Source organism: Homarus americanus, unplaced genomic scaffold (assembly GCF_018991925.1).
Source record: "Homarus americanus isolate GMGI-L3 unplaced genomic scaffold, GMGI_Hamer_2.0 scaffold49667, whole genome shotgun sequence".
In the NCBI taxonomy this organism is placed as follows: domain Eukaryota; kingdom Metazoa; phylum Arthropoda; class Malacostraca; order Decapoda; family Nephropidae; genus Homarus; species Homarus americanus.
Window position 1 is genome coordinate 2,452,586 of NW_024738608.1, and position 27,847 is coordinate 2,480,432.

The 27,847-nt window shown below is 40.1% G+C and overlaps 1 protein-coding gene across 3 annotated transcripts; it reads right to left on the reverse strand.

Moving 5' to 3' along the window:
* Nucleotides 1-9,023: 9,023 nt before the first annotated feature.
* Nucleotides 9,024-24,164, reverse strand: LOC121874110 (U6 snRNA-associated Sm-like protein LSm4). 3 transcript variants are annotated; one of them, XM_042378059.1, is made up of 4 exons: nucleotides 24,063-24,164; nucleotides 18,016-18,156; nucleotides 13,399-13,579; nucleotides 9,024-10,221 (listed from the first exon to the last, which is right to left on the reverse strand). In XM_042378059.1, the coding sequence occupies exons 1-4, from the start codon at nucleotides 24,063-24,065 to the stop codon at nucleotides 10,112-10,114; spliced, it is 435 nt and encodes a 144-aa protein (XP_042233993.1). In that variant the 5' UTR covers nucleotides 24,066-24,164; the 3' UTR covers nucleotides 9,024-10,111. The 3 variants fall into 3 exon arrangements, with proteins under 3 accessions (XP_042233993.1, XP_042233994.1, XP_042233995.1); XM_042378060.1 differs by having other exon boundaries at nucleotides 23,988-24,105; XM_042378061.1 differs by lacking the exon at nucleotides 24,063-24,164 and adding an exon at nucleotides 23,983-24,006.
* Nucleotides 24,165-27,847: the final 3,683 nt, after the last annotated feature.

Genomic DNA, 27,847 nt, shown 5'->3' on the forward strand with positions numbered 1-27,847 from the left:
AACAAAATATTTATCTTGTGAAGGGACAACCCTCGAAGAAGAAGAAAGAAAAATAGACCAAATATTCCAGCAGGTTTAAAAAAAGAGGCACTTAAGAGAGGGAAAGATCCCATCTTGCTCTCAGATCCATCAGAACAAACTAAAACCCAACCTATTGTAGATCTGACACATCTATCCTAAGGCTAGACAGGTAAGGGACAACATTGTCCCGATTGCTACCTTCATACACTGATCAGGTGTATCAGTCATAACAGTCACAGAAACACAAATCTCAGCTCCACAATAACCAACTTACAATCATTTCACTTAATCTATGAGAGGGGAATGATGAATTCATTGTTTAAAAAACTGGAAATCACAAACATACAAAAATAAAGAATTCACTTGGAAACCATAGTATTGTACTGTATCGGGAATATTATAGGCAGTGTGTTAGCAATCACCTCATGGCTTTCCTGACACACTATGCTAACTCACACCAAGATCAACCTGCATGGAACTAGGCACAACTTTAGCCAAATAAAACCACAGAAATGTTGGAAGGTAGGGTAATCCTCTACAGTATCTGTAAGATGATGGCAGAACCACCCTTTTGTGGACTAGTACTGTATTCCACCAAGGGGTAGGGGACCTACTAGCTGTCATATGCTAATAATTAGGGGATCAGCACTTACAGTACCAGGCCACCATGCATCATGGGAGGAAATGATTTGCAAAACAAATTAAAATATAAACATTTAAAAATTACACTATGCAAGAACAATAATAGTGGAAATGAAATCTTCAACTTACATACAGTACAGTAGTAAGTAGATTGTAATTACAATACAGACACTACGTGGGTTACAAATGGGTTCCCTTCCTGGAAGCTATCCGTAAACAGAATTATCTATAAGCTGTAAGTGACCCTTACAGGTAATCATTGAACATGTAGTTTACATAATGTACTATACATGTACAGGTATATGCAATTACTATATCTACATGATACAATACTTTTTATGAATTAAAAAGTAGCAATAGAGGCATTGGAAAGAAAGATAAGTACAGTACACAAATACATTTAAATACTGAAACTACAAAACTAGTGTATGTACAGTCATTCAATTTACCATAAAATCCCGGTGTTGATTTGCTCATCCACAATGTAAGTAAGTTTCCCATCTCACAAACAACACATGGTCACTGCTTCACAATCGTGTGTATGGTTGAGGTAGTGAGACCGAGTTCACATGAGATCGTGGCAATAGCTTTTCCACCTTTATATTGTTTAATTACTGTACTGTATTTATATTTTTTGGGATGCCTCGCCCAGCCGCCATACACCTTGTGGGAGTATGAGATGTTTGGTGTTCACTCAGGATGGGATGGAGGAAGGAAACTCACAATGTGCTCTCTATATACATGTTGTATTGGATGTACAATGCAGCTTGGTGCTGGGAAGGCAGCATGGTTACAAGCGTGATGTAGGGAGAGAGCTGGTTGGTGAGGGTGCTCAGAGGAGGACCAGCCTGTGGGTCGCCATGCTCGCCGGCAGGAGCGAGGACCGCCAGGCAGGCGGAGGAGGAATGAGGGCCGCCAGGCAGCGGCGGAGGAGGAGGAGGTGTGGTGTTGCTGGCTGGTTGGTGTAGGTAGAAAGAGGCAGGTCACTACGAAGTCAGGTCTTAAATAGCGGGGGGTAGGCGTGGCTTAGTAGTTGACCCCCGCTCCGTGATGTATGGCGGCGCTGGTTGACCTAGACCACGAGGCATACACTGGGGAATTGGTGGGGTCGGCTACTCAGCGACAAACAGCGTTTGTAGGGCAGAAATCCACTACAACCTTCTCTGCAGTTCTCTTCCGAACTATTGAACCCTCGAAGATCCGGACCCTGTAAATCCGGATTTCGGAAGATTTGGACAAAATTTTGGGGTTCCAGAGCAAAGATCATCTTAGGTCCGTGTAACCAAAAGAAAGTATCAGCATGCGGTTTATAATTTGTTTATCACTGTTTTCAAATTTAAACTACAAGATATGTATTTCTCCCATGCTTATTTTGATTGTTACGCCTGGAAACAGGAGTGAGTGGGTGACCACTAGTTAGAGCGTCGTCTGCTCTTGTAGCTCTGGGTTTACTGTTGTTATTAGTTTTTACTGATATATTAGTGCTTAATAGTGATTAATCATGGCATTATAGCCAGGTTTGACTCATCACTGTAACCACCAGGCTACTGGACCAAGCTGTGAAGTGTTACGGTTGTTTTTCAACTCGTATTTTTGGATAGATATGCATAACTTTCTTCATTTTTATTTCCTCAGTTACACGCACACACCATCCTACATAAATATTGTGAAAAAAGGAAAAGAAATATTTGTCTTAAGGGCAAACACATACTGGGAGGAGAGCGCAGAGTGTAGGGGGTGGGGAGCGTTGCTAGGGGATCATCATCCTAGCTGGTCTTCTTTCCTATGGTGGGGCACGGAGTGTATGCAAGTGGCTACTGTGTTAAACTTTCATTTGGCTTTTATTTACTAATTTGGCAATACAGTGTTTTTGTTGTAACTTATTTATTGGTATTATTTTTTTATTTATTCCTCACATTTCCTGGTACAGTAACTGTATATATTATTTTAAGGAAACTATGGCCACAGGAGGGAAATACAAACAAAAGTTTTTTCTTAAATACTTCCTGCTAAAATAGGGGGTGCGTCTTATATGCCGTAAAATACAGTACTGTATTTTTGGCGTTTTTATATAATTATTTATCGTTTTTATACATTTAGTACATTTGTCGGAAGATATGGACAATTGGCTTTTTCGGACTGGTGGTCCTGTAGTGGAGTCCTCCCCTACAAACGCCGTTTGTCGCTGACGAGCCGACCCACGAATCCAGCCGCACCTCGTGTCTAGGTCAGCAACCAGCGCCGCCATACATCACGGAGGTCAACTATTAAGCCACGCCTACCTCCGCTATATAAGACCTGACCTTGTGGTGACCTACCTCTTTCTACCTACAGCCAGTCTTCAAGCAACACCTCCTCCTCCACTCCTGCCAGGCGGCCCTCGCTCCCGCCGGCGACCATGGCGACCCACAAGCTAGTCCTGTAGCGTACTGTCGTGGCAGGTTGTCAGGGTCTCTTATTTGGCCTCACAACGTACGTACATGAAATATATCCAACACTCAGGATTGAGGTAGAAATAGAAAATCACAGTGTTTCTCGTATATATATTGTTGCACAGCACAGTGTTAAAGATATACTAAGTCGGGCGAAGCTTGCTCAGAGTTCCTGTAGGGTGAGGAGCTTTCTGAGGGAGCGTGTGTATGGAGCTGTTGAGAGATGTTGCTTGCTGGTGGCGGTAAGTAGAAAGAGAGCGATGAAGGCCAGGTGAAGTCTTATATAACCACGGTAGGCGTGGCTTGATGGTAGGCCCCCGCTTTGTTCGGCGTCGCTGGTTACCTGACCTTGATCACGAGGGATACGCCGGTAGATTCGCGGGGGGTCGGCCAGTAAGCGACACACGGCGTTTGTAGGGGAGGACTCCACTTCAGTCCTCCTCTGAGCACCCTCACCAACCAACTCTCTCTACATCACGCTTGTAACCACGCTGCCACTTCCCAGCACCAAGCTGCACTGAACATCCAATACAATATGTATACAGAGAGCACATTGTGAGTTTCCTTTCTCCATCCCATCCTGAGTGTGAACCAAACAACCCGTACCCCACAGTCCTCCCTTTTAGTCTCGATCTTCGAGGGTTCACTGTACTTGACTTCCATAACCCGAAAATGGGCTTAGGAGAGAGTATCTGTAAAGCTGGAAATCCCTAACCTTGGGATTGTTTAAAGAGATGTAAATTTATGAAGCATTTATGTGTTTCAGTGAAACTTAACTTGGAAATTTTCTCTGAATGTTGTATTACTGTATGTCCATTTTCATCTGTCAACAGCTTTTCTTTTTAATGTTTGTCAGCCATGATTAGGGTCCATTTTTAGCTCATCTAATATCAGTGAACATATTCATCTGATAGGGAAGGCAACAAACAAGTAATTGACATACAGTACTGTACTGCCGTACATCCACACCAGAGGATGCTGTCCAGGCCTCACTGTTTGGATCATGTGTACTGGCCAAATGGTATTTTTTTCGTATTTTCAGGTGTTTACAAGCCGGACATTTATAACTCTTGAGATTCCTTGTACAGTACTATACAGTAGTACAGGTATCCCCTTTGGCTGGAATCTTTGATCCCAGGAACTTTCCAATACCAGGAAATCAAAAATAAAATTCAGAGAAATTCCAAAAACATATCTCCATTCTGGGAATTCAAATGAATTTCCATGCAATTGCATCATGCAATGAGCATATGCCAAGTGCATGGGGTGGGCTAGTGTATTGCATACATCATTTTCACCCCTAAAAACTCTTTAATTCACATTACGCTACAAAACATTCAAATCCACCTCGCTTGTAGAATCTCAGAAAACGGGAAACGTTGATAAAGCATAACTCATCTACTGAATGTTACTGAATTATTTGATGAATTGTACCTAGGTACAGGTATATAATATTAAGTGTATGTACTCATAGCATTAAGGAGAACTCAAGGTATCTATAAGATGGTTGGGAGAGTCCAATCAATACGGGCTAGTGTACTATAAGGGCTAAGTGTAGATCGTGTTTGAAGGTCATTCTAATGACGTCTGTGAACGATTAGTGTACATAGCTACCGCAGGTAGCAGATGAAACTATAAAAGAACATTGATTTGGAAAAAGGATACATGTATTAGACCTATGTGAAGTGTTGGAAGTGATCCAGAAACTATACTTCAAAGGAAATATCTTGTATGCATCGGTGTGGACTTAATACACCTCGTTATCTCGTGTGACGTATACCCACGAATTATACAGTGATCAGAGAATCTTATGACTGTGTTCAACGAGCGCAATGTGTGAGGGGAGGATTCCTAATTACAGTTTTAAGTGAAGTGGATATACCCACGCTATGAACATTCGACGCGCGGCTTTTGTTTCAGAGTTAGCGTCCTGTGTACCCGGACTACAGTTTTGAGTTAATGATATGGCCCAATTAATTTCCCCAGGAACTGTCAAACCTGAGCTGTACTTTAGTATGTAATTTAGGAATAAGATATATATTTATAAGGCATAAGGTCACAAAAATAGGAAAGTGTTCATGTGAGAACCATAAGAAATCAAAGTGAAAATTAAAGATTGGAAAGTGTAGGCCTAGTCGGTGAGAGGCAGGGGGGCATTATCCTCAGTATCGATCGTCTTTTCACTAAAATAGGTCAGTGAACTTCATCGTGCTATATTCAGCCCTAAAAGAGACTTATCTAGCAGTTTTTACATCTTAAAACCTTGCCTGATGTTAAAAAGTGAAGTAGTAATGTGTTAGGGTGGGTGATAATGGCCCATCAGGCATTATTTCTCAGTATCGCCCGTCTTTTCACCGAAACAGGCTCCCACGCGTTCTGAGCGTCTTCAGAATGTCGGCCATTACTCCTGTGAGGTGACTGTACGACGTTATGCTCCTCCACTGTGAACCTGTGGATTCCCGGCATATCACCACCCAGGAATAGCACATAATAGTATGGCATGTTTGAGAAGATTCGCGGTTGTCGCTTGGAGCGATCTAGAATACCAGGCGTAGAAACAGTACTGGTATGTTTACTTGTGGAGTACCCCTCTCTACCCACCAAGAGCGGTGTGCGAACGAGGTGCCTGATATGTGTACCTAGATATAGCGAGGAGTTCCATACTTATAGGTGTGGAGTGTAACCGGGGTGTGGTGAGATGGTGCTATAATGTGGTGAGATGGTGCTATAATGTGGTGAGGTGTTGCTATAATGTGGTGAGGTGGTGCTATAATGTGGTGAGGTGGTGCTATAATGTGGTGAGGTGGTGCTATAATGTGGTGAGGTGGTGCTATAATGTGGTGAGGTGGTGCTATACAATAACCTAGGGTGCTATATTCCAACAGGTGAAGCAGTCTGATGTGTTGGGTGTCATTGTAAGAAGGGATGACCGAGGTAAGGAGGTCAGTGATCGTTATGAAGTATGGGTGTTAATGACACACAGTTGATGTAAGACGTGTGTTGTTGGGCAGTGTAACTAAAATCATAGTTGTTCTTCTGAGGAAGGCCAACTCTTCTTGTATTCTGACGGGATGCAATATGTTTTATAAGGAATAAATTAGTTAAGACATGTTGTTGCTTCACCCTTCTTCCCACTATCGATTTGGTCAATGAAAAACCCAACCCAATGCCTAGCTTACTCTGCCTGATACCTAACGAGCTACATACTGTCCAGAGGGGGTCTGGTGGCAGCGACCTCAAAAGTAAGAATAGAGTTAGGTTATCCCCTTAGAATTAGTGACCCCAGAATCTGGCAGTATACTAGCTGCATAGAGAACTTAGGTCATAGGCTCAGAGTGCGCATGAACTGCGATTGACTACTACCATCATGTGACTGCATGGAATTCCTGCGATTGGGTGATGTATCTTACAACCTATCTCCTCAAATTCTATTATCATGACGTGCTCTGAGTTCATTGTCTGTCGTCATTGTATCGGCTTGTTTACTTTGTTCATTACAGTACATGTACTGTACTTTACATTACTGCACCATAATACAACTGGCCAAGGATACAATTGAAACAGTGTTAAGAAGTGAAAAGTGATTACTGTGCAGTTATGTATACTATAGCCTAATGTGTGTTAAGGGTATACACATAGTATACAGTACTGTATGTGTACAATCCCTCCTTCATGGGGGGAGAGGAAAATGACAATTAGCTACACTTTCTACAGTAGATGGTACAGGACAAAGGCAGTCCTGGCTGCATCACAAACTCAAGATGACAACTTCTGTTGGGGAGTACTGTATAGTGTATAGATATCTCGTTTAACAATGGGGTTGCGTCCGTGAAAAAACAAATGTTAAGTTAAATTATTGCTAAACGAGGGATAAAAGCAACGCATGGAGGGCAAATAACAGGTTCAAATGGCAGGGCGGTGGGTGAACAGAGTACAGTACACTGTTATATATAATCCCTAATCCAGGTACACCACTGATTTTCCAGCACCCTTGGTTCCAAAGCCTTGCTGGACCAACTGAGATCAGTAATAATAATTCAATACACCTCTGACCCACTAATTATACACCTCCTGTGTCTCTAAAGCACCATGAACTGCTAGAAACCTTCTCCCAGGCACTAGCAATGAACCAAAGCACATTAAATTCTTTAATAAATGTCTCTACTGGCTTGCCAGTGTTTACCACGTCTAACATATGTTTCATGAAAAGTGAGCCGAACTAAACGAGGTACTGGACCATCAGTTCCCGGAAAATAGGTGGTGTACCTGTAATAATAATACTGTATACGAGTTTGTTATAAATGGTTTCGAAGTTAATTAACTGATTTATTAACACTAAACTTCTATATAAATGATGTGGTTCAGATTTAAACAATTTAGTGAGTAGAAGGTGAGCCTAATTCAAAAAAATTTCAAGTTGCATGTCAAAAACTAAAAAAAATTGATATAGTAAAGAATAATACTTATACATAGCATATCATAAAATACAATAGTAAATATTTTATGCCCAAAAATAGCTTCTACCACATTCAAATCATCATCTGGGCAACTTTGCACAGTTCAGCCGGGCCGTCACCCAGCTGACTCTGAAACATGTGTATGCCATGATGTCACATCGGGAGAGTGGCTGGGCCAGTGAGTCAGTGATGCCGTTACACCCCACTGCCTCTACACATACACGCCCATGCACTTAACTTTTCTTATTTAATTGTTTCATATTATATTTTCTTTGTTATGATTTTTCTACAACTTTTTAGTTTCATTACATGTACGAGTAACACTATCAACACGCCATCTCATAGGCCACATCATCCCCAGTTTTCCCCTTTCTAGTGAGTCGAGCTATCACTAAACCAAACTTTGACCTATCGTCAGGTGAGAAAGGGTGCAAGACCAAGTTAACGTAAAGTGAATTAATGCAAAATGAGGGATACCTATGTACAGCAGTATATTTTGTTTATTTATGATACACTGCACTGTACAGTAGTGTCTGTAAAATTATTACAGACCTGTGGCTGTCTGACTGCACTTAAGCCTCATGGCTAGTATTCAAGCTAGTAGATGCTGCCTAGCTGCTTATCCCTGGCAATACTGGTCAGTGCCAGATGCGTAGTTTAAACTCACAAACATTCACCAAAGCCCAGAAAAATTCTATAAATCTTATTATTTTGGAGGATTAGGATTCATCGTGATACGCATTAATGTCTTTAAAATGGAATGTTCTTCAGCAATTGTTCCAGTTATCTGTGGGATTATTGTAATTATAAGCCTTAAGATCAGCCCCTGGCCTTTGAGCTATGGTCAGCACCTACCCTCCCATGCGGGTATATTCGGAAACATTTAAAAAACAAATAAAAAGCAATTCTAGTCTTGCAAACTGGCCATACATGATATAAACAGGAAATAAATAAAAGTCCTTATCACAGGTTGAAAACACCCAGACTAGGAAGTCGAGAATGCTCGTTAAGTGGTGGTTGTGACAGTATAGTAACGAGGTGACCAAAACTAATTTGAAAGGAGCATTAGGTATAGGACAGTTGTTTTACTATGTTATTACTATTTACACCATAAGAATCATTATTACTGCTCCAGTAATTGATCACAATACTAGACTCGTGCTTGTGGATTGGGGGGTGGTAGAAACACATGATGAAGGGAATCAAGTCCAAGGGCAAATTGCCAACATCACAAAAGCAGAGAAGCTACTGGCAGTTTCTCATGTGCGAGTGATTGAAATATAAATACCACCTTGGCATCACACGTCATAAAACGTGACCCAAAGCCTAGCAATTCAAAAGGTATTTTCAGTTCTCAAACTTCTTGCAATCCTTATTAACACCAATACTTACACCCACTGAAACATTGCTAACTCAGTTCTCTTAAGCTACATTAATATTTGTAATAGGTTTTACAAAATAAAACATGGGCAGCATTTATATCTTTATTTATAAAACTGAGAAAGGGTTTTGCTATGAATGTTTGTCAATCAACAAGGTTTAATAAATACTTTCCAGCATTGAAACTTGATCAGATTATTAAGGAAATTAAATATTAATAAATAATAATATGCTTTCCACTTCGTATGTACCTTATTTAAATGCATATCACATAAATAATATGTTCTCTTATTGACAGTGTAGTAGGCTAAGTGTTAAACAAAAACAAACAATTGTCTGTAAAATAAAGTACAATATATGTATATAAAACCTCCCAACAGGACTTGTTTTAACCTTCCTTTAATCTACACAATGTTATGTATCTGGACAACTATCTTCTTAATGAAGGTTCTTTGCTGCCACACAATACACTGAAGTACCACAAATTATCTACCTTAACAGCTACTGTTGGCAGATGTCAACACCACAACAGTGTTTCTGACTTGCATGATTCCCTTTAGGTGGGAAGTTCTTACCCAACATTTCATGGGAAGTAAAGAGTTTAAAAAATATACTTATTTTTTATGTTTTGGCAGGAGGCATTAATACAATATTCCCATTACTGGAGCAATACTAATAATATAGTTTCCTGGGATAACTAATTCAGTCTAATATGGTGCCACTGTAAATTAAAATTTCTTGGTGAAACACAGTGGTAAGAACATTGGAATACATTACACAAATTTATAAGAATTATGCAAACCTTTCATTGTGACTAGGAGAGAACAGTGTATAATCTGACAAAAAGCTGGGCATCATCAACTGGATTATTCACCAACAGGAGGAAGGGGGGAAAGAGAGAAAAAATATATTGGATATTTTGGGATGAATAATTTCTAAGCATGACCGTATAAAACACAGCTCGACTGAAAAACTAGCTGTAGGTGACATTATTTCATACCAGTCTTTAACAAATATCAAAATTAAAGGTTAATTAACTTGAAAATATACAGAACAGTATATAACTTCTCTAGCAACTATCCAGTACAGTATATACAGTAAATAAAAAAAAGTTACCTAGTAATCATTTAGCACTTGACCCAAAAAGAAAAAATATATAACTTAGTTAGATATAATAGGCTATTTAAATCCTTCCTTTTTCTTCATGCCGCCACGTCCAGGACCCCCCCCTCGACCACCACCACCACCACCACCTGGAGGCCCACCACGACCTCGACCTCCAAAGCCACCTGATGAAAGAAAAAAGGGTAATAATATATACTAGCCATACTTAGAATTAAAGACTGCACGAGTCCAATTAAACAAATCAATCAAACACTTAAAAAATACAAGCTTTGTGGCCAAGCAGAGCCGTTCCGAGGGGGTGGCGAGCAGGGTGGCTGCCCCAGGCCTCACGCTCTCCTGGTTATAGTTCAAATGCAACACAAACCAGTAAACAAAGGCTGTGCTCGAGGGAAGCATTTTAGTGAAAGACTAAAATTATCATGAATCATCAAATGAACACTTGTTCAACTTAACCAATTGGATGGAGGTGAAAGGTTGTGTTCAATGAATATCATAGATACACGCATGTTACAAGACTTGAATAAAGAAAAGGAACATTGGCAATCGGTTCTAACATGTAAAGTATTATAGCAGCTGACTTAACCAGATGCAAAGTCAGGTCACCCATTATATATAATTCTTCTCTCATTTGAGGTAGAGGTGGAGTTAGGGATTAGTTGCCTCATATTACTGACCTTCTGATACAATGTCAGGTCACCCAGTGTCGGGGTGGGTGATTAGTGGGTCCCATGACCTGAAGATGTCTTGAATAAAAGCGAAACCTAAGTTGCTCCAGTGTACTGTATTTCACTTACTGAAAGTACAATACAAGTATCTCTCGTTTAGTGATTGTTCACTTGGTGATATTTGAGTTTAGTGATTTTAAATTTTTAACACTTTTGTAGTTTAACGATCATCAATTTTCGGTTTAGCGACCTTCGACTCAATGGGAAAAATTCAGGAGGGAAGTAAAAAAAAAAAAAAAAAATGGTGATTCTGTGCTCCAAGTGTTCATCATTACAATACAGTACTGTAATGTGACTTAGAAATAAAGAAAATACTGTACTGAATACTGTATATAGTAATAATATTGGAAGCCCCTCAAAATCGAGGATGGCCGACCCAAGGGCCACCTAGGCGTGAATTTGTATAAGGTGTATAAGCTATCGCCAACACAACAACCACACCTTAAGTTAACAAACTGCATGATCCAGTGTCAAGGAATAGTCCGAGAAGACTGGACAACTCGCCAACTGCACTGGATAACCATTACCCCGGAAGACGATCTGCAAATTGATTAACATCCAGGTCCCCAAATACTGATGGGTAGACAGAGGGAAATGGCGTAAAGAAACTTCCCCATAGTTTCACCCTGCTCGAGGATCGAACCTGGGTTCGCTCCCTTGCGAGTCGAGAATGCTGACCATTACACCACAGGTTGCCAGTACAGTATTTTAAAGTACAGTACAATAATAATAAAGTAAATACAGTACTAAATAAATGTACTGTAACACTTATATTGCGATGTGAGCTGATAATATGTAGATGATATTCCCAAAGTACAATGGTTACACTCGTATATGAAGTAAAACCCACACTGGAAAAATAAGGGATGAAATTTTGGAGCTGGTATACTAGGACTCTCTTCAGTCAACTACAAGAACAAACCAAGGGAGAAAGACAGAACAAAAGAATTGTGTTACAACCTGTCTCCTGAGTTGAGGCAGGGTGGGGATTAGGGATAATCTTCTCGATAACAGTATCCACGATCAGGTTCGGGGTCCACTGACCTGATCCTGAATACTAAAGAGCATGGGTGTGTATTTGTGGGAAGTGAATTTCTCTATTGAGACAGTGAGCTGTAACTGTGGCCAGCTACACTCTCCTTCCCCCATATGTGACATCATGGCACACAGGCATCAGCCACACACTTCTCTTGAGTCAGCTTAGTGACTGCCCGGGTGAACTGTGTCACATGTATACTGGACCAGTAAATGTGAGGAATAAATAAAAAAAAAATAATAAAAAATAATACTTTGCCATTTGGCAATCATTTCACAGAACTCGAGACAGAACAGCTGAGAGATCCCCCACGCTACCCCCCCCCTTCCCCTGTTCAGTAGACTAATTGCTGTGCACATAAGAAATGTTTATTATCTTTGTTTTTAACTTTATGATTATTATTATTATTTTTTGCATATTGTTATGAACAATTGTGTGTGCATGTAAGAGAGGAAAAGAAAATGATGAAAATTTCATATATCTTCCAGAAATTAAGAGTTGAACAATAACATAGCTCACAGCTCAGCCTCACCCACTCTGAGTGCTACTGGGTGGCGAGTTGGCTACACAATTACATGCCATCTCCACAGACATTATTCCTCATTTAGGATTTTATTTCGTTTTTCCCTTCGTTTAATGATCATTTCACATAGCGATCGGTTTTCAGGAACACATACTGATCACTAAACGAGGGATACTTGTAAACATAGCTGCAATTATTTTTTACAGCTGAACACTGCTTTAACACTGTATTCTTGGCTGATTGTGTCCTGGAACAGTAATGTACAGTACATCACTGCACAACACAAATTGTACACCAAAACATCAGCTAACGAGGGAATAACCTTATATACAATAACAGCAGAATATGAACTACACAATCCAAGCAGCTCGGCCACCCATGAGCCTGGTATGTGGGAACGCGTTGGAACATTATGCAATCTCTGGGAACTCCCGGAAACTTATTACCAGATCCAGAACAGAGAGGTTTGGAGACATTTTCTTGGAACCTTCTCTGAATATTTTTCTGGAAAATGTGCCTGATCTTCATCCTAATGGGGAGATTACTACAGGAGCTCACAGGAATAAGCAATGTGTTAACAGTACATATTTTAATCTCTGAGATGTATTGACGTAGTATGGATATATGTAGTGAGAAAATGGAGAGTAAGGATTGGTCCCACAAAAATGTTTAATTCAGAGGTGGATAGTTGGAGGGAGTGGATAAGATATAGTAGAAGGATGGGGTAGAGCAAAGTCTAATTAAACCGAGTCAACCCACTTCAAGTAGAAAATTTGTCTTTCGTCGGAACACGTGCTATGTGCAAACCGTACTTACAGAACAATGTTTTAAATCCCACTACATCATAGCCTAAGTCCATATATACACCTAAAATCACTTATTGTAAGAGAAAAGAAGAAATAGAATGACAAAATACAGAAAATAAAAGTAAAAATAAGTCATCAGGTAAATAAAATACTGAAAATTTCAAGTTTAACCCTGTTTGTGTCGGCAGGTGTTGGTAAGTCGGGGACCCCCTGTACAGGTAAAATGTTTAAAGCAAATCTTCTTCACTCACCTCTTCCAGGACCGCCACGACCACGCCCGGGTCCACCACGGCCCCTATTTTCACCACGACCTCGTCCACGAGCCACCACTTCTTCCTTTACAAGATCAATCACCTCATCAGGCAATCGTAGGTATTTGATGGTGGAACCTCGGATATAGCATTCTGGCATCCTCCAGAACTTGTCACCATCCTGGAATGATGAGATAAGTCAGATATCATTCATAATGCTGTAAAAAACATTGATATGATCTACCTGAGGTTTTATCATACACCAACTTCTGTACATTATTTGATCACACATGATAACAAAATTGCTGGGAGTGACTTGTTCTCTCTGACAATGGCTCTTAACATTGGTTGTACAGTAGTTATATGAGTCTCGTTAAGTGGCCAACTGTACCTCCAATATTAAACTATCATTCTCAGATATGCCATACCTCTGCCTTTATCATTGTACTCTCCTCTACTGATGTAACTTTCTCTTATTTACAAATACATACTGTATATTGTTGTATCACAGTGAAATCACCTTATTCTATTTCAAACTATACGTATGTTGATGAAGAACTCCCCACATCATATTAATTAAAACAAATTTATCCCATAAAATAATTTTGTTGGTAATAAAACACCACAGTAGATTAAATTCATTTGAATTTCCAAAGCTGAACACAACCCAATATACAGTGATATCTCCATTAGCCAGAACAAATGGCGCAGAGCACTTCTGGGAATGAGAGATTTCCGGAAAAATCAATCATCCCCGGAATTTTCCGGGTAACGGAAAAATTTTCACGGAAGTTTCAGATATTGCCCATTACATCATCTCTCGAACCCAGAAAAATATACCCCATCCCCGGAATTTTCCGGGTACCAGAAATTTTTTTTCGGAATTTCTGGAAAATGCACCTGATTTTCATCTCTCAAACCCGGAAAAAACTCCCCCATCCCCAGAATTTTCCGGGTATTGGGAAAAATTTCATGGAATTTTCAGGAAAATGAACCCCCCGGAAAATTTGTCCCAAAGTCGGAATTTTCTTAAAAATTACGGTATTGAGAATGATTTTTCAAGAAAATTTTAATTCGGTTATCAAAGAGTTCTGGGTTTGAGCGATCCAGCTAACAGAAATATTACTGTACATAACTTCCAACTACAGTACTGTAATGTACTGTACTAACACACAACAGATATGACGAGAGATGAGTCTCAGGTAGCATAAATGAGTTTTTACAAGTGTTGTTGCTTCCCACTTGGAAAGGAATTCTCAAGATATCAATAATGTTTAAGTAATTCAAAGTGACTTCTATCTTTGTATGACTGGTAATGAATATAAAAGTTAATGCATACTACAGTATTACCTAGTTGTGGATTCAATAAAATAAGATTAAAGCTCTACTGCACTTTTGTATGACAGTTAGTCCTGGAGATGTTGTGAACATGGAGGGTGTAGAAAATAACGTTCATAACTTTGGAGGATAAATGGATATACTCCAAGCTCTAAATTTCTGTCCACCAGACAACTAGTTATACGAGTAGCAATAAAAACCCTAACTACTGTACTGTACTCCATTATAGTACACCATGTTTATAATATATCAATTTGAGACCTATAAACTGACAACACACCCCAGTAGCATTTTGCAATGCTGGGAGGCTACACCACTGGTGATGGGAGTGTTAGAACTGTATAATAATCTCCCCATTTGCTGGAATCTTTAATCCCCAGAGCTCTCCAATAGGCAGAATTTAAAGTGTGCCAGAAAAATTCTCTCTATTCCAGGTCTGTAAACGAGTTTCCGAGGATGAACATCAGAAGCATTTTCCAGAAAATGTTTTGACAAAATCATGCTCCAACTTGTCCCCACATGCTAGGTATGTGGATAGCCTAGCCAGGGTTGCTAAAACATTGAGTTACCAAACCGCAGTAGATAGCCCTCAACAGACGTGGCAAAGGCCTTAAATGTAGCCCAAATATAAGGACTCTTTTAGCTTGCAATTTCACACTCCTATAACAATTAATACAAAATATTATCATTACCTGCAATACAGGTAAAGGAAATTGCTGTCTCTAGAACGAATGGCTCCCTGTCCCATCCGCGAAAATGCCAACAACTTTAAAACCACCCACAGACATTCCTGATTCTTGTGTACATCCAGAGTATCATCCGCGAATAATAGAGGACCCCGAAATAAAAATCCGCGAATTTGGGGGGCCCCTCTCTATATTTTTCTTTGTTGTAGGTGATCATGGTTTTTGTTGAATAAAGCCTCATATTTTGGAACTTGGCTTTTACTGCACCCACTAATCCCTTACCCAACCTCCATCATAAGTGTTAAAAAATAAAGTTAATGTGATTACAGTTATGTACACTATGACATTCAGCAGAGTGGACACTGGGTAGTGTCTGTCTACTCTAGGCTCAAGACAACAGCATCTCCTGATGAGTACAGTATATACAGTATATAGTAGTAGTATAAAAATTATTTTGTTTATAGTATTTACATAATTATTGTACACATACAGTGATGTTTGCATATACAGTGAGTTCTGCTATAACGCGTGTTTTGACAACGCGAATTGGCTCGAACGCGATTTATGAATAGAGGAACGATATTTGTATAACGCGATTTTTGCTTACTATTTCTCCAATTTTGTGGTATTAACTGTGAATATGGTAAAGAAGAATATCTCCAAGAAGCGTTCTGGTGATTGCATTCCCGGTGATGATCGTAAAAGAAAGGCTATAACCCTTGAAGAGAAGCTTGATGTTATCAACCTCAAAATCACCCTTCTCTCCCATCAAGTTATATTCATATTTTTTCAAGGTAAAGTGTTACATTTACTGTATGATTTCATTATTAGATATGAATGAAACATTTATTTAGACTGTGCTAACCTTTGTGTTAGGCTAACTACTAAATTTTTTTCGATTTCGAGTAGTAATCTGCACCTAACCCTATTTTCTCCATAAGCCCTGTTATTCCTATTACGCGAATTTCTATAACACGATGTTTTACAAGAACACAACTATCGCGTTATAGCAGAACTGACTGTACCCTATACAGTATAAACACGGATCTGTGAGAGATGCATTATTTGGACTGTAAATTTTTTCCCAGTGCCATGTGGAATATTCCCTCATCTTCACTGTGACAGCTCCATTCACACCTCATACACCTGTATCATATTATAGATATTTAGTTTTTTTAAATATATTTATTTAAACAAACTTTTAGATAAATTATTTAGGATTAATTTGGTTAAAAATAAGTGTTTCTTTCTTATTTAGAAATTATTTTATTCTCTGGTATCAACATTTCTTAAGTTTTTTAATTAAAGAATTGAATCCCCATCATTATTTCATGTTGAAACATATTGTTAAAGGATCTTTTATTGGATTTGTCTAATAGAGAAATCAACCAGGATCATTATAGTATCAAATTTATCTGTTAAACACAATTACAACAGATATTGTGAATAAAAGTTTATACACTTTTTTGCCAGCTGTAAATATTTTTGCTCGTGCCCACGGTTTAAATATAAATGGAGAATGTTTATCCATGCGAGTTGAGATGCATAGTTCAGACTCTCGGAAATCTTTCCCCGGCACACAGAAAAATTCCGGAAATGTAGGCTGGTGTCTGCCAGTACAGGATGCGTAGTTTAGACTCTCGGAAACTTCTCCAAATATGGTATGTGGAAAAATTCTGGAGATGTGGGATTTATCCGGGTTTGAGAGAGTTGTCTCGTGACCTGGAAATCTCTCATCCCCGGAAGAGCTCTGCACCAATTAAACCAGCTAACAGGGACATCACTACTTCTTGTGTATACATCACTCTATTATGCCTTCATCACATTTTCCTGAGTCTTATCTTTTATAAAAATAATAGGGCTCCCTTTCCACATCTTCAACATTAACTGAAAAGCATAAACACTGTAGTACAGTACAATAAAAATATGCGTAAGAAATACTTTAAGTTTCCTTCGGAATGTGGGATGCAGAGGAAGGCATCTCTCACATACACAGTACTTTATAAAGCTTTACACAAATGTTATTGGATCACATGAATATTATCCCCCAGCTTAGTTATCCTTGACCCTTAACTGGAAGCTAAGGTTTCCTTGCCCCACTCTCCCAATAGTTGTATGTGCAAAATGGAATGCAAGGAACATGAAACTTCCACATATGATGGCTGTCATCCATGCACTTAACATCCATTGATGATGGTTGCTATTTAAGTTTGGTTAGTTTAAGCCCAAAACTAACCACTCTAATGCTAAGTATCTAACCTAATCCCCCATATTGTACCAGTATAAGGGTATTTAATCATTTGGTGCAAAAAGCCGGGGTGTTACTCTTCATGTGATCCATGTTATTACTGTACTACTGTATATAATATAACATTCATTGAGATTACTGTACATCTATTAATGCTACTGGCTGTGTAAGTTTATCTGCTCAGCTCCTCTTAACAAAATCCCTGAAGGAAGCAAATTTTTTTTTAAACAGCCACCCATTTATTTTGTGATTTCTTAGCACTACATTCATATAACTGTAAAGTCACATGGCATGTGTATGAATGCCCATCAAAAACTTCATGAAAAAAAAAAGTGTCTCACTCACCCGAGAAGTGCAGATGACATCCTTCAGGTTGATGTTCATCCAGTTGTCACATGAAACTAAATTACCATTGTATGTTTCTCCATTCTTCAGCTCCACCAACATGGGGTGGTTCTGGGCCGTCTTCAAAAGTGATAGAGGCAACTGTTGAAAGGAAGATTTATATCAAGTTCTTATTGAAGAATTTTTTCTGAGAAATCTAATCAGCATTTTTGGGCTAACTTCTGAAAATACAAAGAAATGTTCTGTATATTAGTTGAAAATAGGTGGCTTAGGTGCACAAGATTTATTAAATACTAAGGGTAATAGTCTGGAATGCTGACTCATGGTAACCAGCAACTTTAAGAAAATTTTCTAGAAGAAAACTTCTTTCTGACCTCTGGAATAAGGAAAAAATGGAGGACCTGCACCTTTCATAATTTTCTTTCAGCACTTGTTGGAAGGACATGCAAGTGTCCAAAATGCAGTAGGGAACTAACAATAAAGAACATAAGAATGGAGGAAACTTCGGCGGGCCTATTGGCCCATACTGGGCAGTCCCGTTTACACCCAACCCCTATCGCTCATATTGTATTTCCATCCAACCTATGTTTGAAGCTATCCCGTATTTGAGTTAATGATGATGTTTGGTAACTTGTTCCATTCATCCACTACTCTATTTCCAAATCAATGTTTACCTACCTTGCGCCTAAATCTAAATTTGTCTAATTTAATACTATTGCTACAAGTTCATGCCTGGTTGGATAATTTGAGTACCATTGTTATATCACCTTGTTTAGCCCTGACCTCTATCTCAAGGGAGTATAAATTAAGATGCTTTAACCTGTCTCTGTACTCAAGGTTCCAATGCCCGGAATTAGTCTTGTCATTCTTTTCTGAATTTTTTCTAGGGATTGTATATCGATTCTGTAGTAAGGTGACCAAAACTAAACTGCATAATCCAAGTGAGGTCTCACAAGCGCAAGATATAGTTTTAGGATAACCTCGCTAGTCTTGTAACTAACACTCCTTTGTATGAACTCAAGTACCTACGTACTTTGTTAGCCATGTTTTGAGCAAATACACATTGTTGACTAGGTTTAAGATTCCTACTTATCAGTACTCCTAAATCTTTCTCACAGTCGGATTTCTCTATAACAACGTTGTTCATCTGGAACATCTACTACGAAACAACCTTGTAAAAGATTGCCAACACGGTTTTATGCCGGGGCGCTCTTGCTTGACACAATTGCTCAAGGTATTGGATATTTGGACCCATATTCTAGAACGGGGTGGTAATATCGACAATATTTACCTAGATTTTGCCAAGGCTTTCGACAGTGTACCCCACGAAAGGCTGAAAATCAAACTGGAAGGGTACGGAATTCGGGGAAATGTCCTAGCGTGGATAGAAGACTTTCTACATGACCGCAAGCAATGTGTGGTGATTAATGGCACGAAATCGTCATCTGTACCTGTAACAAGTGGGGTACCGCAGGGTAGTGTATTGGGCCCGCTGTTGTTTGTTTGTTTCATAAATGACATGCCTGACGTTGTACACTCCTCCATACAAATGTTTGCCGATGATGGCAAGTTATTTCGGGAAATTAAGAACCAAGCGGACTGTGAAGAGCTGCAGAAGGACCTCTGTGGGCTCCAGGAATGGTCGAAGGAATGGCTGCTGAGATTCAATGTCACGAAGTGTAAGAGGATGCACCTGGGGCGTACCAACGGTAAGGAGGCGTATCATATGTCCCAACGGGATGAAGAAAATGTTCTAGTTGAGACTGTGTGTGAGAAGGACCTAGGTGTGTATGTTGACAATGAGCTGAAGTTCTCGGGCCATTGTGAGAAGAAGGTAAATCAGGCAAATAAATTATTGGGTCTTATAAGAAGGTCGTTCAGATATCTAGACGGTCCGTCCCTCGTGACGATCTTCAGGAGTGAAGTGCTTCCCCATCTGGAGTACTGTCACCCCATCTGGTCCCCGAGATATGCTAGGGACTGTCAGTTGGTTGAAAATGTTCAAAGGAGGGCCACCAAACTGGTGCCTGCACTTCGGCACCTCAGCTACCCTGAGAGATTGGAGCGCCTGAACTTGCCTAGCTTATACTACAGACGGGCAAGGGGGGACCTAGTTGAGGTGTATAAGCATCTCAGGGGGCACTACTCAGTTGAGTGTCCTTACTTGGAGCTGGCGGACGCTCGCCCCACAAGGGGTCACAGCTCAAGATTGAAGAAGCCGCAAGTCCAGAAAACCGTGAGGGCAAACTTTTTCGGAGTGAGGGTTGTAAACTCTTGGAACAATCTACCAGAGTGTTGTGACGGCACCGAGTGTGAGCTCTTTCAAGAGAAGACTTGACCAACACTGGAGCGGGTTCAGGTACATTCAGGAGCCGGTGCATGCCCAGTATTTGCCAACAGTGCGTGACAGAGACGTGACCGATCGCCCGGGCGGCTAGCGAGCCGATCTTTTGGTGAAGAATATAATGAAAAGAGACGTGACCGATCGCCCAAGCGGCTAACAAGCCGATCAGTGACGAAGAGGATAAAAGTAAATAAAAGTATCTCCTAGACTAAGTACTTTACATTGGTCCACATTAAATTTCATCTGCCTTTTTTCAGAGCATGAGTAAAATGTTTAGATCTTTCTATAGTTTTGTGGAGTCCTTGTCAGATTTAATTTCACTCCCTATTTTAGTGTCATTAGCAAATTTATTTATGTTGCTGTCTACGCCTATATCTCCGTCATTTATGTATATAATAAATAGTAATGGTCCAAGTACTGAGCCTTGGGTACTCCACTAATGATGTTACCCCAATCGGATTTAGTGCTGTTAATGCTTACTCGCTGTTTCTTGTCCTGTAACCACGCCCTAATCCATTTTAGAATATCTCTTTCAATTCCATAAGCCTCCACTTTTCCTAATAGTCTTTCGTGGGGGACTCTCTTGAAGACTTTCCTAAAGTCGAGGGATACCATATAATCGTGCCCATCATCCACTGATTCAAAAACAGTTGAAAAGAATGTTAATAATTAGTGAAGCAATGTTGAGAATCACTGATCAATTTGTGGTTCTCCAGGTGATTTCGAATAAAGCTTGAAATTAATGCTTCCAGCAATTTACCTACAATTGATGTTAAACTGATTGGACGGTAGTTAGAGGAAAGTGATCTATATCCTTTCTTGAAAATCGGGATCACATTCGCTATCCTCCAGGATTCTGGTAGTAGGAAATATACAGTCGGATGCCACTGCTGCACTCGGTAATACTGGAACAGATGGCTACACCAGAAGTTGTTGTTTGATTTCATTAATTTTTCCACAGATACGACAACTTTTTATTCTAATATTTTTGTTCTCTATCTATGATCATAAATCACCTGCGGTGAGCAGGTTATGAAGGATGAGGGAAATTACGGAGTAAAACACGATGAAAAGGTGGTCATATGACATCAAAATGATGTCTCTACAAGCCTTCTACACGAAAATAAATTGTTTCTTCAAGAAAGTTCCTTTCATTGGTTCTAGATTTCAAATTAAGTACAGTACTTTTTTTATATGGCGGGGGTCCAGGGTCCGCTCCCTACCTAGGAAGTTACTGTAGGTAGGTTACTTTGGTTGGTTGGTTAGATCAGGTTCTATTAGGTTCTGTGCATTGTTGTATCGCTTCTATTAATTACTATTATCCAAAGAACATATGTAAAAAAATTCACGAAATCAAGCAACACTTTCTGGTGTTAGCCTTCTGCTCCAAGATTACCCTGCACTCAACTCACTTTAATATTAAGGATGGTTTCTTTTACTGCAATGTGAGTCTGGGGGGCATAGCCTGGTAAAATTATTGTTGTGATCATGCACCTATTTGGAAGTAGTTCAGAATTGTTCAAAACACATCAAAAACCACCGAAAAACATAATGTCAACCTAACCTAACCAAAACCTCTCTCGGACGACCGTAACTTAAATCCTATAATACCCTGCATGATCGAAATGATAATACCCATAGCCTCCCAGACCAAGTTAGGTAGGATAGGTCAGGTTCTGGGTAAAATTTAGTTTTGGTTATCACTGTACTGTATTTAGATATCTAACCTAACCTAGCCACAGAACTATATCTATCCTAACTGGGGGGGATTGGCCCCCAGACCCATCCCCGGTAAATATTTAGAAGTTACCAACACCTACTTATACATTGAGTCTTATATAGGGAGAAAGAGGAAAGAATTAAAATAATTTATCTATAGCATTTTTGTCGGATGTATATTTTTTGAGTAATTTAACTGATAAAATTACCAACAATATCACTTGTTCAACATGGGCAGGACTTTGAAGTAGAGGTAAAATGTGGGGAAAAAAATATTTGAACACCTCATCTAACATTTCCTAACCTTAAAAAATCCCCAAACTATAAAAAGTTTACCTTATTCAAGATTTCGGTGTTAGAAAGGTGGTGATGGTCTCGATTTTTAGTACTGTATGTGGTGGTGTTTTCGGTGCTCATATGAGGGATCCATAAACTTGAAAGTGATTTTTAAAATTTTTACAAGTTAGGAAACATTAGGGCAGGTTTTCAAAGGTTTGTTTGGCGTTTTTTTAAGTATTTTACCCCACATTTTCCCTCTACTTCAAAGCTCTGCCCACTTTGAACAACTAATATTGTGGGTGATACATAGAGGATATTTTGCCATGACTAGCAAAGTAACAACTAATGCTATTTTACCGTGAGTGTTAACTGATTGGCTAAGTACTTTCCGTTTAATATGACGGGTAGTACACCCCCCAGCTAGGTAAGGTTAGGTAGATTTCTTTGGTTGGTTAGGTCAGGTTCTAGTAAATGTTGCCTCTTTTTAAACGATAAGAACATCTGTGGAAAAAATGAACAATATCAAACAACAACTTCTGGTAAGGTATATTTATAGCTACACAACGATCGACTCACAGCAAAATAAATGCCAAATGCCGCCAGTCACGGTCACATATCGTTCTCGTGTTGTTTGCCGGTAATGGACGATTAGCCAATCAGAGCGCATTCAAGGTAAAAGAGCGTTAATAAGAATTTAGCCGGTCACAACAAAATAATCGCTGCCTAATTTTATTGGTTAAAATACTCAAAAATTTTAAATTTCCGACAGAGACATGGTAATTATTGACGACTGACCCACCGTCAATTTAGCACCGTAAATTATTATAAAAACGCTGCAATTTCACTGTGTTTTATAGAGGACACTGTTGTAGTCTGTGCAAATGTTTTTTTTTTTTTTTTAACCCAACCTAACCTTCAACTAAAATAATTTTATAGAGGACACTGTCTAGTTTATGCAGTTTTTATTTTTCTATAAACCCAACATAACCTAATCTAACCCAACCCCTTAACATAAAACAGCCGAAAAGACAAAGTAGTGCACACCTAAGGCGCCTAAATATCTACCAAATGAAGCATTTGCACAAGAAATGATAATCATATCAGTTCACACTGATGAAAATAGTTAGAAAATAAAAACCAAAACAAATGACTTATTGGCAGGTTAGTTGTCAATATTATCCACAACTTCTAAATATTACCCCCTCCCAGGTTCTGTGCAGTCTAAATTTTATTCCTCTTCACCACTGATCGGCTCGTTAGTTCGGTCACGTCTCTATTACACACTGTTGGCAAGTACTGGCTCCTGAGTGTACCTGAACCTGCTCCAGTGCTGATCAAGTCTGGTCTTGAATGAACTCACACTCGGTGCCGTCACAACACTCTGGCAAATGACATCTCCAAAAATTTGGTGCAATTCCATAAGTTCCATCTGATGATAACCGTCTCCTCCAATTTTTCATGTTTATAAGTGTATTTCATTTATGAGTTTGACCCAATAAAACAAAATCAGAGGGTAAGATTGACCCCTGGCAAGTCTCAGGTGCCATCATACCACACACAGCTCCCTTCACAAATTTCTCTAAATAACGGAAGGTGAGGCCAACCATGACCTCACTGGTGCTTGCCTTACCCCTTGACGTACACCAGTAATTCCCAGGGTAGCCTACAACCACCACATCACCAGACAGTGCCTCACATCACTCACCATCGCTGCCGCTCGACCATCACCTGAGTCTCATCCACTACACCGCTAACGTTTTGTTAATTCTCCTCTAAAAAACACTTTTTTGAACCTAAACCTCTTGAGTTAATAGTGAAGCCATATATTTAATTTAAAAAATGTTTATTTTGTTTAGTATTTTATAATATTCCTATTACTATTATCCATACATTATAAAATATTAAAATTAAATAATTCCAAAATATATCACTTCCATATATAAGGTGAATTTTATTTAATAGAACAAATATATGAATAATAAAGAATAATTGTTTTACATTCTTAGTCAAAGCAGGCTCTAATACTTAAGAATTTCGTCCTATTAACGACACTGGGTTTGGGAGTTAGAGAATGCGGGTATAAGCCGTGACTATTAAGGACACCTTCACATCCTCCAACAACACCCAGCCAAAGACTATATACTAAAGATAGGAAAGCGCACCAAAATGTTGTAATAATTGGGTCCTAAAAAGTGCCGAGCCAAAACAATAGATAGCGTTAGTCTGCAAAGCCTATAATTTGTTTAAGTCATGACCGCGAAATTCATTTACTGTCAAAATGGCAGCAAGAGGACACTCCTGCGTGTTATGCCGCAGAACCAAGGAAGGCCATTCCCAATTTGTATACCATTCATTCCCAAAGGTAGGAGCACAGTTTTGAATCACATATATATATATGACATGACAGGTTTATTTATCATTATATTTACAAACAATGTGAAAACTCCCTACAGGTGCTTGCAATGGATAAGTGTACTGGGGCTTGAGAAACTTAAAGGAAAGAGTCCAGAAAATATAAGCATAAACACCAGGTTATGCAGCCATCATTTTTCCGAAGGCAATTACACTGCAGGGAAGGCATCTTCTAGGCTTTGTAATAATGCTTGTCCAGATATTAACCTAGTTTTGTATTATAATATGTATAGTGTGTCAAATATCACATATTGCAAATAAATATGTTTGCACATGTATATGTCTATAGACTTTATTTTAAGATCCATATTTTTGGGGAAAATAAACCATAAAATTATTTATGTATATCCTTCACCCCAAAACACTGCTGTTAATTATGATCCCCCAAAAATGTAATATTTTATATTCTAAAGCACAGAAAATGAGTTGGCATTCAGTTGACTTAAATGAATACATGGACTAGGATATTTATATGATTCACACAAAAAATATGCAAAAATATGTTCCAAGCATGAATAAAAATTATACTGTAGGGAGTAACAATTCTTCCAGTAACTTATTATAACATAGCAAGGTGAACGACTAATTTATACATTTTATGTGCATTATATGGAGAAAATATAAATTTTGTTATATTAACATATCTTAAGCATATTTCATATGAAAAATTGATACGTTAGCAACCGTTAAAATGATGCTCCGTATAGTGATGGACCAGCCCAATAGATAGCGCTGTCGTGGGTTTAGACCGCACATGTTTTTTAATGGTAGGGATAGGCGCTATCCTATCTTTCGTATATAGTCTTTGACCTGACGGCCAGGGTTTAAAAAGACTCATATCTATATAGAGAGCCGCTTCACTATACATTTTTGTGGATGACATAAACCAACCAAAAATAGCAATACTTACCATGAGTGTGGTACATAAACCACCTATTGTTGACTTATACAGTACGCTTCTCTCTTATGTCGAGAACACCGCAAATTAATTACAAGTTCAAATCTTCCTTTTATGTTTCCGTATTTTTTTCTATAGACAATGGACGTGTTTTTGCAACGTCCGCCCTTTGCCACATTTTCTTTGCTTACGTACAATTGTTATCAACAGCTGAATCTTTCCAGCGTCCCTGTCATACTGTACACGCGATCGCTTCCAGCAACTTCCACATTATGATTATGGTGTTACGACAAAAGATGAACCTACCAAACCTAATCTAATCTAACGATGATGTAATATATTTTAGTTAGGTCAGGATGCTTAAATAAGGATGGCTTGTAGTGGATTCCTCCCCTACAAACGCAATGTGTCGCTGACTGGCCGACCCCCGGCGAATCTACCAGCATATCCCTCGTGGTCAAGGTCAGGTAACCAGCGACGCCGAACAAAGCGGGGGCCTACCATCAAGCCACGCCTACCCCCGCTATATAAGACCACAGCAAGCAAAACCTCCTCTGAGCACCCTCACCAACCAGCTCTCCCTACTCACGCTTGTAACCACACTGCCTCCTCCCAGCACCAGCCACCAAGCTGTATTGTACAGTACATCCAATATAATATGTATACAGAGAGCACATTGTGAGTTTCCTTTCTCCATCCCATCCTGAGTGTGAACCCAAACATAACGTACCCCACAAATGGTGACCCCCGGAGATTCGCACTCACACAGGATGGAGGAGAAACATCTCATGTAAACCTACAATTGGTGACCCCTGGAGCCTTGAACACCACACTCCTTTCAGCTGCCTTACTCCTGGAGCTGAGAAGATCGTCCTGCCTGCTGCCAGCCTAGGCCAACCGCCTTACCCGCACCACGTGCTACCCCACTCCTCCACGACGACACCACCCGCACCACGTGCTACCCCACTCCTCCACGACGACACCAACCGCACCACGTGTTACCCCACTACGACACCATCTCACGACCGTCTGACACACTTCCGCAAGAATGGACGGATGGATCTCTCTATCGACTTTCAACCACAACGTCGAGGACTGGTTAGATCATGTGGAAGCAATCCTCATCGTTTCACAAGCTACTGACGAGCAAAAGTATGGCGCCCTGCTCTCTTCCTTGCCCACGGAAGTCGCCACGCATGTATCACGGACTATTTCCAACCCTCCAAAGAACAACAAATTTGCCACCCTGTGGGACGCCTTAAAAACGCAATGCCAACGGACCCGCCCCAGTCTCCTGCAGAACCTATCTTCAATCTCCCTTGGAAACTCAACTCCGGGACTTCTCTGGGAGGAGACGTGTAGGCTGAACTTTCGGCATGCAGACAGACTTCCCGACCCTATCCTGCGCCAGCTTCACGCACAAAAGCTTCCCACACAAGTACGTATCATCCTGTCCGCAGTAGATTACTCGACGACACCTGAACTCTACGCAACCACGGCAGACAGAATATTCAACGAGTGCGCGTCTGCATGCCTGGCTGCCGCGGACAACCCAACGACCACACCAGTACCTACCTCCGAACTTGTAAGCCGGGTCAACACCCCTCAGCCGAGCAATACCTCACAAGACATCAGGGACCTGTTACAAACTTTGAACCGCAGGATGGACACCATTGAACAGTTCTGTTCCTCCATGCTGCTACTGGACCTGGTACTAACTCACGCACCACGTCCTACCGACCCCAACACACCTGTCCTGCCTCAGACGCCGCCCCCAGCCCCCAGCACAGTGTATCTAGCCCCTGTTGGTACCATCAACGTTTTGATGGTAATGCAAGATGCTGTGAGGCCCCCTGCAACCACACGGCGAAGCGACATCGACGGAGACGGGTAGGCGCTATAACCTCCGCCACTATCAAGCAGCACATCACACGCCTTACTTCTGACCTTGACCACTTCACTCCTGCTGCCCGTCACTACCTACTACAAACACTACGTCAGGCGGTTTCTGCATTCAAGGCTACTGCCCCACGCCAGCCTTCCCACCGCCCTGAACACATTCATCCCACACCTCCTCCGCCAATCTGCCCACAATTACCCCTTGCAGCACCACCTCGTCCACAACATTTCTGGGCACCCTCTTTTCTTCCTCAGGTACCCACTGCACCTGTCTTGCACCC